The sequence below is a fragment of the Xenopus laevis genome, chromosome 1L (genome assembly GCF_017654675.1).
Source record: "Xenopus laevis strain J_2021 chromosome 1L, Xenopus_laevis_v10.1, whole genome shotgun sequence".
NCBI lineage: Eukaryota > Metazoa > Chordata > Amphibia > Anura > Pipidae > Xenopus > Xenopus laevis.
In genome coordinates this window covers 39,830,274-39,847,342 of record NC_054371.1, presented here as the reverse complement: position 1 = coordinate 39,847,342, position 17,069 = coordinate 39,830,274, and the positions used below count along the sequence as shown (strand labels likewise).

At 36.2% G+C, this 17,069-nt stretch overlaps 1 protein-coding gene across 1 annotated transcript in view; it reads right to left on the bottom strand.

Moving 5' to 3' along the window:
• Positions 1-17,069, bottom strand: part of LOC108698238 (gamma-aminobutyric acid receptor subunit beta-1) — a 274,808-nt gene that overhangs the window by 106,523 nt on the left and 151,216 nt on the right. The window contains exon 5 of the mRNA XM_018229572.2: positions 2,995-3,077. Coding sequence (XP_018085061.1) covers positions 2,995-3,077 — 83 coding nt within the window. The remainder of the gene's footprint in view (positions 1-2,994; positions 3,078-17,069) is intronic.

Sequence of the window (17,069 nt, the reverse complement as noted above, 5' to 3'; positions counted from 1 at the left end):
TTATGAGGCGGTGAGCAAGAACTTCAACTCTGCAATGACAGTGGATGTAATCTACTTGGACTTTGCTAAAGGACTTGATACAGTACTACACAGAATTTATTGGTAAATTAGGTAAATTGGCCTGGAACATACAGTATTTGTTCCTGGATAGAGAACTGGCTAAAAGAATGCCCTGCCGGATGATGTCGTGCGGGCTGATCCTGTTAAATGTTTGCTTATTTATTAAAAAATTCAAACCATTAAAAAACTTGACTGAATAAAACCAAGGGGGAACTAAAGTGCATTGAATTTGTATTCTACTCTACAAAAAATTGCTTAACTTTTACCTAGGACAACTCCAATTGAGTTCTACATGAACTCCACAGCTTTTACTTGCCAAATTTTCAGTTTGACTTTTTCAAGTTTTATACACCTGTTAAAGTGGAGCACTCACCTCACTGATACACACTTAGGGGCCAATTCATTAACTTCGAGTGAAGGATTCGAAGTTAAAAAACTTCGAATTTCGAAGTGTTTTTTTGGCTACTTCGACCATCGAATGGGCTACTTTGACCATCGAATGGGCTACTTCGACCTTCGACTACGACTTCAAATCGAAGGATTCGAACTAAAAATCATTAGACTATTCGACCATTCGATAGTCGAAGTACTGTCTCTTTAAGAAAAAACTTCGACCCCCTAGTTCGCCACCTAAAAGCTACCGAACCCAATGTTAGCCTATGGGGAAGGTCCCCATAGGCTTGCCTAACTTTTTTTGGTTGAAGGATAATCCTTCGATCGTTGGATTAAAATCCTTCGAATCGTTCGATTCGAAGGATTTAATCGTTCAATCGAGCGATTATTCCTTCGATCGTTCGATCTAAGTATTTGCGCTAAATCCTTCGACTTCGATATTCGAAGTCGAAGGATTTTCATTCCCCAGTCGAATATCTAGGGTTAATTAACCCTCAATATTCGACCCTTGATGAATTTGCCTCCTATTGTAGTGTTAGGTGCTGGACTGGAGGACCCACTCCTGTCGCTGGGTCACAACAATATGTAAAAAGGAACCAGCAGCGCACTGTGTTTAAGTTGCAAAAGTGCACCAAAAATTTATTTAGCCCACATCATACAAATAGGCAACGTTTCGGGCCCACCTGGCCCTTTATCAAACTGATAAAGGGGCAGGTGGGCCGAAACGTTGCTTATTTGTATGATGTGGGCTAAATAAATTTTTGGTGCACTTTTGCAACTTAAACACAGTGCGCTGCTGGTTCCTTTTTTCAAGTTTTATGTGATTAATAAATCTCTAAAATTTGGGTTTTCTAAACTCTGAATTGAATTTGTGAGATAAAAAAATCTCAAATCACGGTAAAAAAAGAATTTGAATGTTGATAAATCAGTCCTACGTAACACCACACAGAAAAGGGCATAGAATAATGCACATTCCATAGTCTCAAATAGCAATTTATTCTGAGGAAGGGAAGATGGATTTTTTAAGAGTTTATATTTGCAAAGCCACCATAACCATGTCCAGGTATAGTGGTCATATCTATTATCATTGACCATATTTATCTTTAGAAAAGTGTCTCCTGACCCCTGAACAGGTCCAACAGGATGACCCTTCCCCTCTTTGGCATTTTATAGTGGAGAGATTTCCAAAATGAGCATGCTTTTTCAAACTTATGAAACCACCAATATATGAGTGTAAAGGCTGTAAAGGGTCATAGAAAGGTAATTTTCCATGTGCTACTTTTCTTATTCCTGTTTTCATTATTTTATAAGCTACTTGTCAAAAGTATCTGCTGATCACGTGCATGCACAATGATAGCTGTAACCTTTATTTTTATGGAAATGAACACAAAAATGTGACATATTTAAAATAAAATGAAGGACAGATGGGTTATATTTCATCCTCAAATGTCAGTATTGTCACTCATTATTTGTGTCATCAGATTGTAGAGCTAATGCTGCACATCATATAAGTCTGCATTTCCATCCTTTTCATTACCAAATTAGCTAAAGTAGCTTCATTAATAACACAAACTCCAATCTATGCCTTTAAATAGAAGAAAGATTTACTTAATTCTGTGCTCCAATTGTGCAGAGTAGAATTTCTGGCTCATAAGACTAAGGTATTCAGTTTAGTGGCAGCTCCATTGGGTCTCTGTTCCGCACAGTTTTGTGCCCATTCACACTAGCAGTGCTCGGTTTTGATGTTGGGAAATAATCTGTATTGTGCTATGATCACATCAGATCACAGTTGTATGGCTATACAGAAAACTTTGGCTTTCCATCAATGCTTTCCATCAATTGCTTGAATGTTATAGATGCAAGGTGTCACTACAAGATCTACTCGTTTGACCAGTGGATACATGGGCATATATGTGCCACCTGGCAATCCACATTTATTGCAAATAATTGGTTTGTTGGTCCACAGAGGATTCAACCAATGTGTAGCTAGCTTACTGCCGTCATCTGGTATTCATATATACGATAAAGAATAGCTAAGAACTCTAGTTCTTCAGTTGAACTGAAGAAGCTGCTCGGATGAGTAGTGAAAGGTCTTCAATGATTACTCAGCAAGTCCAGTTCTTTTAGAATTACTTATATTAGATAGCATGGAATGAAAAAAACTAGGGATGCACCGAATCCAGGATCCGGTTCGGGATTCCGCCAGGATTCAGATTCGGCCGAATCCTTCTGCCTGGCGAACCTAATCCGAATCCTAATTTGCATATGCAAATTAGGGACAGGGAGGGAAATCGTGTGACTTTATGTCAGAATACAAGGAAGTAAAAATGTTTTCCCCTTCCCACCCCTAATTTGCATATGCAAATTGGGGTTCGGATTCGGTTCGGTATTCGGCCAAATCTTTCACAAAGGATTTGGGGGTTCGGCAGAATCCAAAAAAATGGATTCGGTGCATCCCTAAAAAAAACTGAAAAATCACAAATTGCAATTCATTTTGATATATATCATAATATTATACTAATACACAGCCAATGTACTCACAACTTTCAATTTCAAGTGTGCAGTTTTGTTCATCCAAAGGATATCGTCGCAGATCCATCATACAAGCAGCTGTGGTTGTTATCCTACAAGAAAACAAATATGCAGTGTCAAAAACAATGGAGCATTTCAGACATATTTGTCTGTGACCCTTTGGAGCAGAAGTAAAAAAATGTTGCACATTAATTTTTTTATGTGTGCACCTTGAACCTTTCGGCAACTACTGCAGCATAAAGGCATAGAATACAAAACAAACAATCTAACAATACAGACTTGGCTGATCAGTTCATGTTTGGTATAAACTTCTCACCATATAAATAAATACTTCCAGAATGGCCATATAACTTGACTCCCATTTATGGATTTCCTCCCATCTTGGAATACAGGGATACAAGCAAAAGCTCCCCAACACCTTGCTTCTTATACTTACTAGCTTGTAAGCTCTTTTGTGCAGAGTACTCTCTGGTGTTGGCTTTATATTTGTTTGTAATCTTTATGTTTGCTATATACACCCTTTGATTGTACAGCTCATGGTAATGAGCTGTACAATAAAAGGGGTACATTATTTATTTTAATACACATATTTCAGTGAGTCATGTGACAGAAATCATACCACTAAGCACCGATTATAACTGATGACATCACTAAGAACCGTTTATAAGGAGCTAATATACAGGATATTCACGGCTCTTGTGTATTACAATTATAATATAGTAATGGTGCAAAAGACTTTATGCATGGCAACAAATTTCCCAGGATGCAAAAACAGCTATTTCAGATCACCCAAGCAGCTGAAAAGCAGTTGCAAAACAGGCAATTCTATTATTTATGGTATAGTATTGATAACAGAGTGCTGCACAATGTATAAGCTGAACCAGGTTAGTGACCTTAGCGATTAAAAAAATGACTGAACTGACAGTCTAGTTTCTTTTGATATTGCAAATCTAGTGTGCTCCATCTGTCCAATATAGTACTGTATGTGACTTCTGGTTCTCTGGGAGGCTTTTAATTCATTCAGATTTATAAAATGATGGAACCCAGCAGGTCATTAGTGTAAAAAGATACCTTTTTTATGGTGTCATCTGTTGATCAGCGATCACTGTGGGCTATGCTGTACTATGAACATATGAAGTAGGTTCACCCCAGTGTGGAACAAAAGGGAAGGCATTGAATGGTTGTCATGTTTAATGGTCTTAAAGTGCATCTGAAATCCTTCCAGTAGTATATAGTATGTAGAGGAACTATTAATGAACTGGGCAAGAATTGCCCAGAGTTGTTACCTGTGCTTTTACATGAGCTATGAATCTCTAATATACTGCAAGCTACACTAGAGAAGATGTTGGACCACAAACTGTGTCTTGAACCCTAAATATGTCTGAAGAGCAAACAAGTCATTAGCAAGTAAGGACTGATATCCATTGCTGGGTGTTATGTGGAAATTCTCTCAAATGGCAGACTTGGTAATAATTTCTCAAAGTAAAAGACACTGACATCCAGGGTAACTTTAAACAGAAGTCTGTCTGTTTTATTAATAATAGCGTTTGCATAACAGTGCAACTGTACACATAAATAGAAACTCATAATATAAATATAGAAACTCACAGATTAATTCTGTCTCACCACTGCTCCCTGGCTGTCTGCATACATAGGGCTTTTGTGGTAGAGCTAGTTTCCCTCGTTCCTTATAGACTTCCTATCTCCTGCTTCCCAAGCCAGAGAGCACCCCTCCCCAGGTAATAACATCACTAACACCATTTGCAGTTGATTTCACGCCACATCTGTAACTCTTCTCCCATGCTGTGTCATAGAGCATTCTGGGAGATATGTACCTTCCCTTTAGTGTTTTCCCAATCACTGTGCCACAGTTACCATTTGCTAATTATTCCATACAACACAATTAGCCATTCATTTAGGTTATTTGCATGCTGAAGAGGTGAGGAGCTGTATTATAATTGACTTATTTATCCAAGTGACATCTCAATAACCACAACACAAAAAAAAACCCAAAAACTTTTGAAATATATGAATTTAATTAAGAAACCCTTTGAAACCTGAGAAATGTAAAACTCTTCTGGTAAATTAAAACTCTCTAATGTCCAAAGTAAGTCCACATTTCCTTTCTAGAACTCTTTAGGTAGTCACAGATTTTGTGTTAAAGGGCTGTCCATTGGAGCATGTATGGACCCTTCTGTGGGTAGCTCTATCTCAATGGGACTGGGATTCACATGCGGATTAAAGAAAAAGCCTTAACGCAATCTTCTTTACATGATGAATACTACAGAACAGAAATAGAAAACAATTCCCTAGGTGACACAGAAGTATTGATCATTAAGAAAACCTTCGTATTAGTTTTCAATTTGCATTGTCAAAAATTGAGACTGTCTAGGCGAAACCAGGACAATATGGGAGCTGATGCCTTTAGGCATGCACAAGACCAGCCACAGCTTCCTCTCATTTCTGTTCAGATCCATATTTAGGCCATCTTCTGAATAAAGATTAGTGTTAATGGAGACATAGAGAATTATGTCATGGTAGCAACTGCTCCATTTTGAGGAAACCCTATTCATAGTATTCTCTGCTCCAGTTTATTAGGTATGCCAGAGCATAAATGGATGGAGTTAGACTGTATAATTGCCCTCAGTAAATCCTTTTAGTATCACTAACAAATACTTTTGTTCGATAAACTATCTGATCTTAAATCATTCTTTATTTCATCCAGACAGTTGGAAATAATTGCACGCTTTCAGGCTATTGAGTTAATTATTTAATGTGCTGAACCCTTGTTCTCTTTGTTCTTTCAGAGACCTGTGTACTTTCAGTGAGTTTGCATAAGAACGTACATAAAAAGCTCTGCTACCAGGTTCTATGAATTACTTGGAAAAAAGAAGATTAAAGAAAAGACCTTAATGATTACAAGCAGTCAAATGGAGACTATGTATTGCTATGAAAAGGGCAGTTTGCCTATACAGTATCCACAGTGTGCACTTAAACATTTACAATGACAAAATAATTACAAAGCATATTTATAAACAAGTAGTTCTAATATCATTTGTAGTCAGCACAAAACCTCATTTCCATTTGGAATGCTGTATTTATATGGGTCTCCAACATTTTTGGCATCATTATGAATGTTTTGCTGAGCTAAAACCCAGTAATGTTCACCACCTTCAGAGTTTTATACACATTTCTAATTTATATTCATATCTATAGGAATTCTGAGAATTAAGATGTATTATGGCTTGGGAGATGGTTATTCCAAAAAACCTTTCAGACTTGAAATTCGTTGTTTTCTTTCATTTGCCAATCTGCATGCATCTGTTAATTCTACTGCATCAATTTGCATGATGTGTGATAAACTGTATGCAGGTCACAGAATGTCAACAACTGAAACTGATACAATATGATTATGCTCAGCACAGAGCCAAGAATAGGAGAGGAATGATACATTACTGTAAAGCATAGTGTTATTTATTAAACATGAAACATTCAACAGCATAGCCTCTAGCAAACGCTACATAAACATTTAATTCAAGATGCCCTCTCTCCCGTGTGCCATTGCATATTCTACAATACCAGTCTTTCTCATTAGAACTCCACTGGCAGTACTAGGATAAATACTAATTTGACAATTGGGGAAGGAGGTGTACAATTATGTTGCTGGAGTAGCACAAGTAAAAAAATAAACCTTTGCAGAACCTGCAAAATATTCACAATAGGCTAATCTCGCATATAAATACAGATGCATTGCCAGCAAGCCTGTATAGAAAGAAAGGTCTTACAGAAGATATTTAGAAGAGCTTTATGCCCTTTGTTATAAGTCCTTTAAACAAATACCCACCACTGTAGACTTCCTTGACTAGATTGAGCATTAGTGCTAGGTGTGCAAAACAGTTACTGGGCCAAACAGATACCGTACAGCTATATAACTCAAAAAAAAGATGATGTCACCCCAATAGGTCTATAAAAATTAATTGGAAGGCTATATGGAGCTCGAAGCCCTATGCTGATCACAAGTTGTAATAAAGATGTTCAGAGATGCCAACCCAAATTCAAAGTGTGCATCTTGACCCACACCTGGGTTAACCTTATTTCACCCATCCCCATCCCTGTCCTGCCCCAGCCCCATCCAACAACATTGTTTTGCTCCCTGCTCCACTGCTTGGACAACATGTGATGGACCTTTACTGTTGGTGACCAGGTGAGGGAGACTCCCAAAAAAATATAGATGAGCTGACATGTCTATCAAACCATAGGGGATCAACCCACAAGGGGCCAACAGTATGCTGCTGTGAATAAGCCCCTGGATTTGGAACTTACATAAGGTTTTTTTTACAAGGCACTGGGGTTCACGGAAATTCAAAATTGTACACTTAATTGTTTGTCTTAAATATCGCTGGCACCCTCAAAGTCCTGGATAAAGTGCTTGAGGTCTTTAGAAGGCTGGTGCGCTATATTCTGTATTTTTCAAATCTGTTATTTAATTTCCTTAAATTTTGTTCTTAAAGTTCCCATGCCGCTGCGGTGCAGAGATGTTTATACTGACTTTCATGCTGCCTTTCATTTACAATGAATATATCTCTCTGTGTTCAGTGGGCCTTGTGTTTTTCACTTTTTCATCATTTTTGTTTTTGTTTTCTGTTCAAGTGGTTAGAGTTGATAATGTGTCTCTCTCTCTCCCTGGCCCTCAGGAAGCTGTTTATTAGGAACCAGTCAAAGTGACTCGAAAAAAAAAAGCTTCAGGCTAAAAGAAAAGCAATGCTTTTAAGTTGAGATTGTAGGGAACCAAAGCTGAAAAGGTTATGGGGGGTTATAAAACAGATACTGAGTACAGAAAAAAATACGCTTTGAAGTTATATAACATTTATACTCACATTGTTTGCCGCATGCTGTGTTAAAGGCATCGTTTCAGTCTTATTTAAAAAAACTCTGATACAAATAGGATCAGCCATTAAGCAAAATAAATGGCAGAATTAAAAAAAAGTTGGGTCCAGTCGCCCTTTTTGAATCTAAATTTGTAATTTCTTTTTGGGGGAGGATATTGGTTAATTTTTGATAGCATGTTCAGAAGCATTTACAGCACTGGAAACAATAACACTGAAAAAGAGAAAAAAAAAAGGTTTTCGCTGCACAAATTTGTACAACTCATCAATACGTTTAATAGAAAGATCAATAAAACTCAGACTAAAAAGGGACCAATTTAATAATGTTTGTATTTTTCTCTTTTCCCCGAATCACACTTAGGGGGTTATTTATCAAGGCCCGAATTTATCTCAATATTGGCCGCTACAAACTCCGATCTAACCTGCTCGGGTTTTTAACGCTTATTTATTATTACATTTTCCCAAAAATTACCTTTGCGGGAAAAGCTCATATTTTCACGATTTTTTTGTGAATTTTACCCGAAAGCTCAGAAAACGTCGTGAAATTGCCCAAAACCCCCAACACAACCAAAAATTAATGGGACTGTTCCCATTGACATTTATGCAACCTCGACAGGTTTGAGATACCGTGTTTTTATATTCAAGCTTTTTAGCCCTCGGGGTTTAATAAATTCTGAAAAAGTCATGATTTTTTTATAAGCCTATTATAACACAAAAATTTTTTCAGATTTCGGGGAATTTTGGGTATTCGGAGCTTAGTAAATAACTCCCTTAGTGTTAATGTTCTGTATTTAAGTAATTCATATTAATTAACTCTGAAAACCACGAAAAAATGTAAATACAAAACGTCACCATCTAAAAGCTGGCAAGGTCATGTAGAAGTGAATGGGAGCTGTCTTTTTCAATTTGTAAAATCTGTCTTTGCTTTGAGCTTTTAAAAGTTTTTGTAATCGCACAAAAAAAAAATCTTATGAAAACCAGGACTTTGAGGTTTTCGTATTCTTATTTGATTTCGTTCTGTGTTTTTGTTCATTTGTGCTTTTTTATATTTGGATCAATTAATAAATAAGTAGACATTAGCTGTGGTTGAAAAGAACCTCTAAAACTACACAAATTACAATTTTGATAAATAGGCCTCTAAGAATATTAAACCCATTATAAAGGTTTATGTTCAGGTAAACCAGAACACAATATAATCAGGTTTCTCTAATTGGGAATTGTTTTTTCCATATTTCAAATTCAAATAAAACGTGCAAATTAACACCATGCAATTTAAATAAAGCATGTTCATTTTTATTTTTTGGGTCAAAATTGTGTCACTGTTTTGAGGTACTGAAAACCATTATAATCAATGGCAAAAATGGTTGCAAATTTGTTAATATTCTATAAGTTTTGTGATGTGTGAAATCTTTGAGTATGTGTATATGCTGAGCTCAAAGAAAATATCCACAATTTAAATCAATAATAGAACATTTTTACCCAACCAAAAAGGGAGAAAAACACGAACAATTTAACGTTTCTCTAAATGTTGGTAAGTATTCTTAGTTCGTTAGTAGTCTTCTCAAAAGTAGAAGACCTGTGTCTATTAAGATAAACCAACTTTCCTGAAGCAAGGCTCCTCTCACGTGGCTCTCACACTCATCTTCATCTGGTCCATAGTGAAAATGCAGGAAAGCAGGCCAAGAAGGTAAGGGGAATTTGCCTGTAGGGTGTAACATTAGAGGCCACTGGCCTTAGAAAGTGGCACAGCTTCATACTCTATGGGGATTATTTATCAAAGTCCGAATTTATCTCAACATGTTCTGACAAAAACTCTGATTACATCAGCACGGCTTTTTTCTACTTATTTATTATAAGATTTTCCAGAAAATGCGGTTTGCGGAAAAATATCAGAATTTCACGTTTTTTTCAGATTTTCCATTCTGATTTTGTATGCTTTTTTCCCCGAAAACTCAGAAATCTTCTGGGTATTGCTCGAAACCCAGCGCACATCAAAAAAAACATTGGGACTTCTCCCATTGACTTATATGCAACCTCGACAGGTCTAAGATGCCGGCTTTTCTGATTCAGACTTTTCCATCCTTGTTGTATGATAAATTCCGAAAAATTTGTAATTTTTTGAAAAGTTCGATTTTATACAAAAATATCTCGAATTTGTCAGGATTTTTGCATTTAGAGTTTAGAAAATAACCTGCTGATTTATCAACATTTACATTTTTTTCCAAGAATCAAATGTTTTTGTGCTAAAAATCATGCATTTAAATGATGTTAAAGACACGATTTTTCGTTAATTATTTAAACGAAAAAAGTATAAAATATAAAACGTTGGCATCTAAAAGCTGCTGAGGTCATATAAAAGTCAATAGGATCTGTCCTTAGCAAACTGTGAAATATTTAGCTAATTTCAGGTTTTAGTAATTTGAGGTTTTGTATTTTTTTTAGTGCTTGTAAACTCAAAGTATACTACGATTTTGATTTTAATAAATAACCCCCTAAATCACTGAAGGATTTGCCCAGTCAGATTTGGCCAAAGGGCTGGCAATCTCTAGGCCTAGCTTTAGCAGGAACAACATACCATGTGCTCATATTTGTGCTATGGTTTTGTGAACCTTGGTTTATCCCCAGAAGTCATTACAATTCTGAAAGAAATTATCAGCTTTAAACCATGTATCAATAAAAGAAGGGATTGTCAAAACTGCCCATTTGGCAATAATAAAGTTCTCTCCTGTGTGTGGCGTAATGCAGAAAGTTTATGCAAACAGAACTAGAACATTCATTTTTAAATGCATTTATAAAGGAACTTAAACTAGGGAAAACAGAGACACAAAATAGTTAGCATTGGGAAATAGGGACATAGAATAAATGAGTACAGCTTGAACAAGACCTAAAATATTTAGAAGCTAAGTAACACATGTATCTGCTTGCAGTCAATGACAAGAAACTAATTTGTATCACCCACGAGTGAACCTGACAGACAATTGTGCCATGCAATTTTATGTACCTATATATACATATATCGTCCATAGTGGAGCTGATTTAAAAACAAGATATACAGACAATAAAAACGCGTTAACTACCAAAGGTATTCTCCAGTCAATGCAAAGATGGGAGTTTCCAGTTGCATTTGCAAACAACCACTGAAAAAAATGATTTCATGTAAATTGGAAAGATGCTTAGAATTACATATTCTTCTGAAAAAGAAAGTTTTTAGATGGTTTGGAATTTTTTGCTAAAAAATGTTTTTTTTTTAATAGTAGTGGTGTGCAAATAAATTTGGCAGGCATAGATTCGCAGCAAATTTCCAAATTTCGACACCAGCAAATAAATTTGCAAAATTGTTGCAGGAATTCACAGGCGAAAAATGTGCCGCAACAAAATTTGTCATTGCCACTAGTGATGAGCGGAACTCGCTTTGCTGTAAATTAGCCAAATGCAAAGGCAAACTTACAATGCAGTTAAGATGTTTTAGCTCTGCAATTGCCGATATACTGCCCTACTTTGTTAGAGAAGTTTCTTTCCACTAGGGTGCAACTGCTATCCATAGAAATAAAGGTTTGCACCCCTATTGGCCACCTTAAAATGCCATATTTACCAAGTGTTTTAACAATAATTTTATAAAGCTCTGAGCAGAAATACTGGCCATACACACACTCACACAAATAAATAAATATACATTTGTAGAATTGAGTTTACTTTTGAGTTTACTGTACTGGAAGCAATGTTTTTAACACAACATGAATGATTAATGTATGGCTACATATTGTATATGTACAGTACGACAGCATCCTTGTCATGGAATGTTCAATCCCCTGTGGCCGAAAAGGAAATGAAAATTGAATCTATCCCTCTCTTTAACTATATATCATTTCTAACTGCGCCACGTTCAGAATTGGGGATAAGCCAACCTTTAAGAAATCTTAAGCACACAGAAAGCTCAGAGCTTCCAAAGTGTGTTTTGGAAATGCCGCAGGAAGATTGCTTAACTTTCTATAGACTAGGCCAGATAATCCTTTCTCTTTATGTAACTTATGTCTGCGGAGGCTTTGGATGCACCGTTATATATTTTTAGATTCCTATCAGAAGAGGGATTGCAGAATAGCACTAAGTGAAGGATGTGCTGCACATCTCTCACTTAAGGTATGCAATCCTTAGGGAGCTACAAAAGACTCCAGTGAAAATGGTTAACACTAAATTGTACAACAAAATAAAATTGAAATTCTTACCAAAAGGCACTATTGCAGCTAGTGCATATAAATCCTTTTTATTACTGTATTATTATATCCCTTGGAAGTATTATCATTTATAATTTGATGCTTTTGCGCTGGTTCACATTTCTTATTTATTATGCTCCTGAAAAATAAATAGTGAAGGAAGCAAAAACACTTCCAAGTGTCTTAAAAATGTATAAAGCTTATGGTGGAAAAGATTCATTTATACAACGGCAAGACAGATGGATAGATCTAGACTTCTACAAATATATACTATCCCGTGTGTGTAAAAACTATTCATGTGTTCTGCTATGTGGTAGAGTAGAAACAAAAGGGACATTACACTACTCAACCCCCCAAGACTTCCACCACCCTCCCTCCACACTGCCCAGTCTCTCCTGTGCTCCTTCACCCCTGTCACTGATGAGGAAGTCTCAAAGCTTTTGGCCTCTTCTCACCTTACCACCTGCCCGCTTGATCCAATTTCCTCATAACTCCGCAATACCAATCCTTGTCTAATCAAAGCCTTAACTCACCTATTTAATCTCTCACTCTCAACTGGACTGTTTCCTTCTCAACTAAAACATGCTCTTGTCACCCCCATTCTGAAAAAAACCCTCTCTTGATCACTCCAATCCTGACAACCTCCCACCTATCTCTCTGCTACCTTTCATCTCTAAACTACTACGACTAGCGCCTAGTCTACAACCAACTAACCTCATTCCTCTCTGACAATAACCTGCTGGACCCCCTACAATCTGGTTTTAAGCCACAACACTCCACTGAAACTGCCCTGACTCGACTAACTAATGACCTTTTAACTGCTAAAGCCAACAATAATTTCTCACCCTCTCCTCCTCCAGTCCCTCCAGTCACTTGGCCTTTGTGACACAGCGTTGTCCTGGTTCTCTTCTTACATCACCGATAGTTCCTTCAGTGTCTCCTACAATGGAGTAGCATCTTCTCCCCTACCTCTTTCTGTTGTGGTTCCCCAAGGCTCTGTCCTGGGCCCCTTACTATTCTCCCTCTATACTTCCTCCCTTGGCAAATTAATCAACTCGTGTGTGTATATATATATATATATATATATATATATATATATATATATATATATATATATATATATATATATATAAAAGACAAGTATTTAGCAGCAGGGATGGGCGAATTTGACCCGTTTCGTTTCGCCAAAAATTCGCTGCCAGCGAAATGTCGCAGACGCCCATTAAAGTCTATGGGCGTCAAAAAAATTTGTCGCGCGGCGAAATTATTTTGTCGCGGCTCCTTTTTTTTGACGCACGTCTCCATACAAGTCTATGGGCGTCATTTTTTCGGCGAAACGAGGCGAAAAAATTCGCCCATCCCTATTTAGCAGCACTCACTGTATCTTCAGCTTAACAAGTGTGGTTGGTGCAGCGCCTTTAGGGAGACTTCCGTAGGCTTCCCATACAAATACAGAGTAGACAAGAAAAAGGCAGCACTCGTTGTATCAAAAAGTGAAAAGAGTGTATTTAAGTTAAAAGTTCATTACAAGACCTGTTAGTGGCAGAGAGATGTGCTGCCACTAACAGGTCTTGTAATGAACTTTTAACTTAAATACACTTTTTTCACTTTTTGATACAACGAGTGCTGCCTTTTTCTTGTCTACTATATACATATATATATATATATATATATATATATATGTATTATAAACAAGGGAAAGTTGTGCTCACCACTAATTTTTAAAACCATTAGGCGGGGTGCAATGAGGCTGTGACCACAAAATACAAATAGACACATACAGGAGTGCAGAGGACTCTTGTATGTGTCTATATATATATATATATATATATATATATATATATATAACAAACAAGGGAAAGTTGTGCTCACCACTATTTTTTAAACCATTAGACGGGGGTGCAATGAGGCTGTGACCACAAAATACATATAGTCAAACACAAGAGTCCTCTGCACTCAACCCATTATCAATATATTTAAGACAGAGACATTTTGTGCATACTGCTACTGAAAAATGCCTTACCCTTTAAACAACACAGGGATTGTTTGTCCATATATTGCAATATATTTAAGCTGGCCAACTATGTCAAAGTCATCCCATATCTGGCCAGTCCTACGCTTAATTTTCATCTGATTCATTAAGAATTCAATTGCTTAATTATACATTTTACAAAGGGACTAGGTTTTACCTGCAACTTACTTGCTGCTTTCAAAGTAAACCCCCAAACTTGGCTGCCCTTTTATTAGACACCAGTGGGATCACCTGACTATAGCTGGGAAGGGTGGGAGCTACAACATGGAGCTGGTCACTGCTCCTGTATAACTATAACAAACAAGGGAAAGTTGTGCTCACCACTATTATTTAAAACCATTAGGCGGGGGTGCAATGAGGCTGTGACCACAAAATACATATAGTCAAATATAAGAGTCCTCTGCACTCAAATGCACATTTGTCGCTGTCTTAAATATATTGATAATGGGTTGAGTGCAGAGGACTCTTGTATTTGACTATATATATATATATATATATATATATATATATATGTATATAACCTCCATGTTGCCAGCACTCTCGACAAAAAGGTTTACATGCCTGGGTGCAGTGTCCCACGTATTTATCCAAACCATTTGGATTTATGGGTAGTTCACTTTGAAGTTATACGTGGTGAATTTTAGTTCATTTATTTAGATATATGTATTAACAGTTTGATTCCTTTTAGGACACGTAGTGACTTGGGTTCACATCAGAACATATAACGTTTTATTATGTATTATTTATATTTATGACACATTCTAGTGGGTTTCACAATAGTAGGTGGGCGTAGAGACTAGGGTAATCACCTGTGCATAGTTTAAAAGTTCTGAGGTATGTAGAAGGGTGTGTTTCTATGTAGTGGCAACACTTTGATTGTTACAATTTTATTATAATAATTTCAACAAGTAACATTGCAACACTGTGGTTTGTTTTTAACTTTGCTTTAAATTGTTATTTAAAAGTAACCTTTTGGTTCCCTATAATGGGTTTGGATAAATTAACCATTTAAGCAACACTGATGTGCAGCCATGAAAGTTGGTTTGATTGGCAGTCGCTAAATGCTGACGATTACATCACGTCCATCAGACTACTGTTTTCCCGCTTTATCATGTGTATAAAATGCATTTTCAATATTGAATTGTTACTTTGAGAAAGGCCTGGGACCAGGCCGAAACGTCAGTCTGTAACTTCTACAATAAATACTTTTATACTTTTAAGAAGTCCTTTTTGCATTTTAGTTTGTGTGTATGTATATATATATATATATATATATATATATATATATATATATATATATATATATATACACACACACACACACACACACGCATTATCTGCACTCTTCATTAATATAATATGCAAGGGGCTCACTATAACAAGTAGTAGACAGCAACCATGTTTAGAAAAGTTACCAAATCTTTATTCTTCCATACTTGTATCTACCCATTGAATGTGTATGTTTGTTATAGAAATTTAATTCTAATGGGGTTACTTATCAAGGTCCCAATTTATCTCAATATTTTCTGCTATAAACTCTGATCAAATCCGTTCGGGTTTTTTACGCTTATTTATTATTACATTTTCCCGAAAATTTGCTTTGTGAGAAAAAAAATCTGATTTTCACTATTTTTTTTCGATTTTTCATCTGATTTTCACAATTTTTTCTGATTTTTCACACGAAAACTACAATTTTTGCCCAAAAACTCTGGTGTTGCACGAAACCCAGCGCACATTAAAAAATCATTGGGACTTCTCCCACTGACTTATATGCAACCTCGACAGGTCTGAGATGCTGGATTTTCAGATTCTGAATTTTCGATCCTCGGGGTTTAATAAGTTCCGAAAAATTTGTGATTTTTTTAAAAGTCCGATTTTATAATTAAAAAAAACACATTTTTTTGTGATTTTTGCATTCGGAGTTTAGTTAATAACCCCCTAAGTGTACTATGTTAAGTGATGGCCAATCTTGCTAAAATCTTAAACCCATAAAGCCTTGTGATGTCAGTGAAGATTTTTAAAATGTCAGGGGATGACTGCTAAATGTTTTATAGGCTAGACCACATAATCCTTTTTCTCTGCTGTTTACTTTTAGATTGATGACTCAAATATTTGGTGCTCATTTTTATGAATATTATTGGGAATGACATATTAAATATTATACAATGGTCCTTAGAATGGATGGTTGTCTGGAAAGCTCTATTAAAGGGGTTGCACACCTTTAAATTAACTTTTAGTATGATGTTCTGAGACAATTTGCAATCGGTTTTCATTTTTTATTATTTGTGGTTTTTAAGTTAAGTTATTGAGCTTATTTATTCAGCAGTTTGCAATTTCAGCCATCTGGTTGCTAGGGTCTAAATTACCCTAACAACCATGCATTGATTTGAATGAGAGACTGGAATATGAATAGGAGAGGCCTGAATATAAAGAGGAGTAATAAAAAGTAGCATTAACAATAAATGTGTGGCCTTACACAGCATTTGTTGTTAGATTGGGTTAGTGAACCTCATTTAAAAGATGGAAAGTGTCAGGAGAAAAACGCAAATAATTCAAAAAGTATAAAAAAAAAAAATAAAGAGCAAATGAAAATTTGCTTAACATTAGCTATTCTATAACATACAAAAAATTACCTTAACGGTGAACCACCCCTTTAAGCAGGGCATTATTTACATCCTGTATTTACTTTAATGTCATTTTTATTTTTGTTTATTAATGTTCTGTACAGTTCTAATGTATTGCTACAAGGCACCCCCATCTCGCTTACATTTCAGTATGCACAGTGAAGAGTCTGGTTTAAGACAAGTAGCCTAGGAAAGAGCTTGAGTGAGGGCAAGGGTACTTTATATTACAGTTAGCCAGATAAGTTTAGATGCTTAGCGTAGAAGGTAAATGAGCAGTTTGGTTCCACTGAGGTGTTTTAATAACCTATGTGTATAATGTAGACTCAGGTGC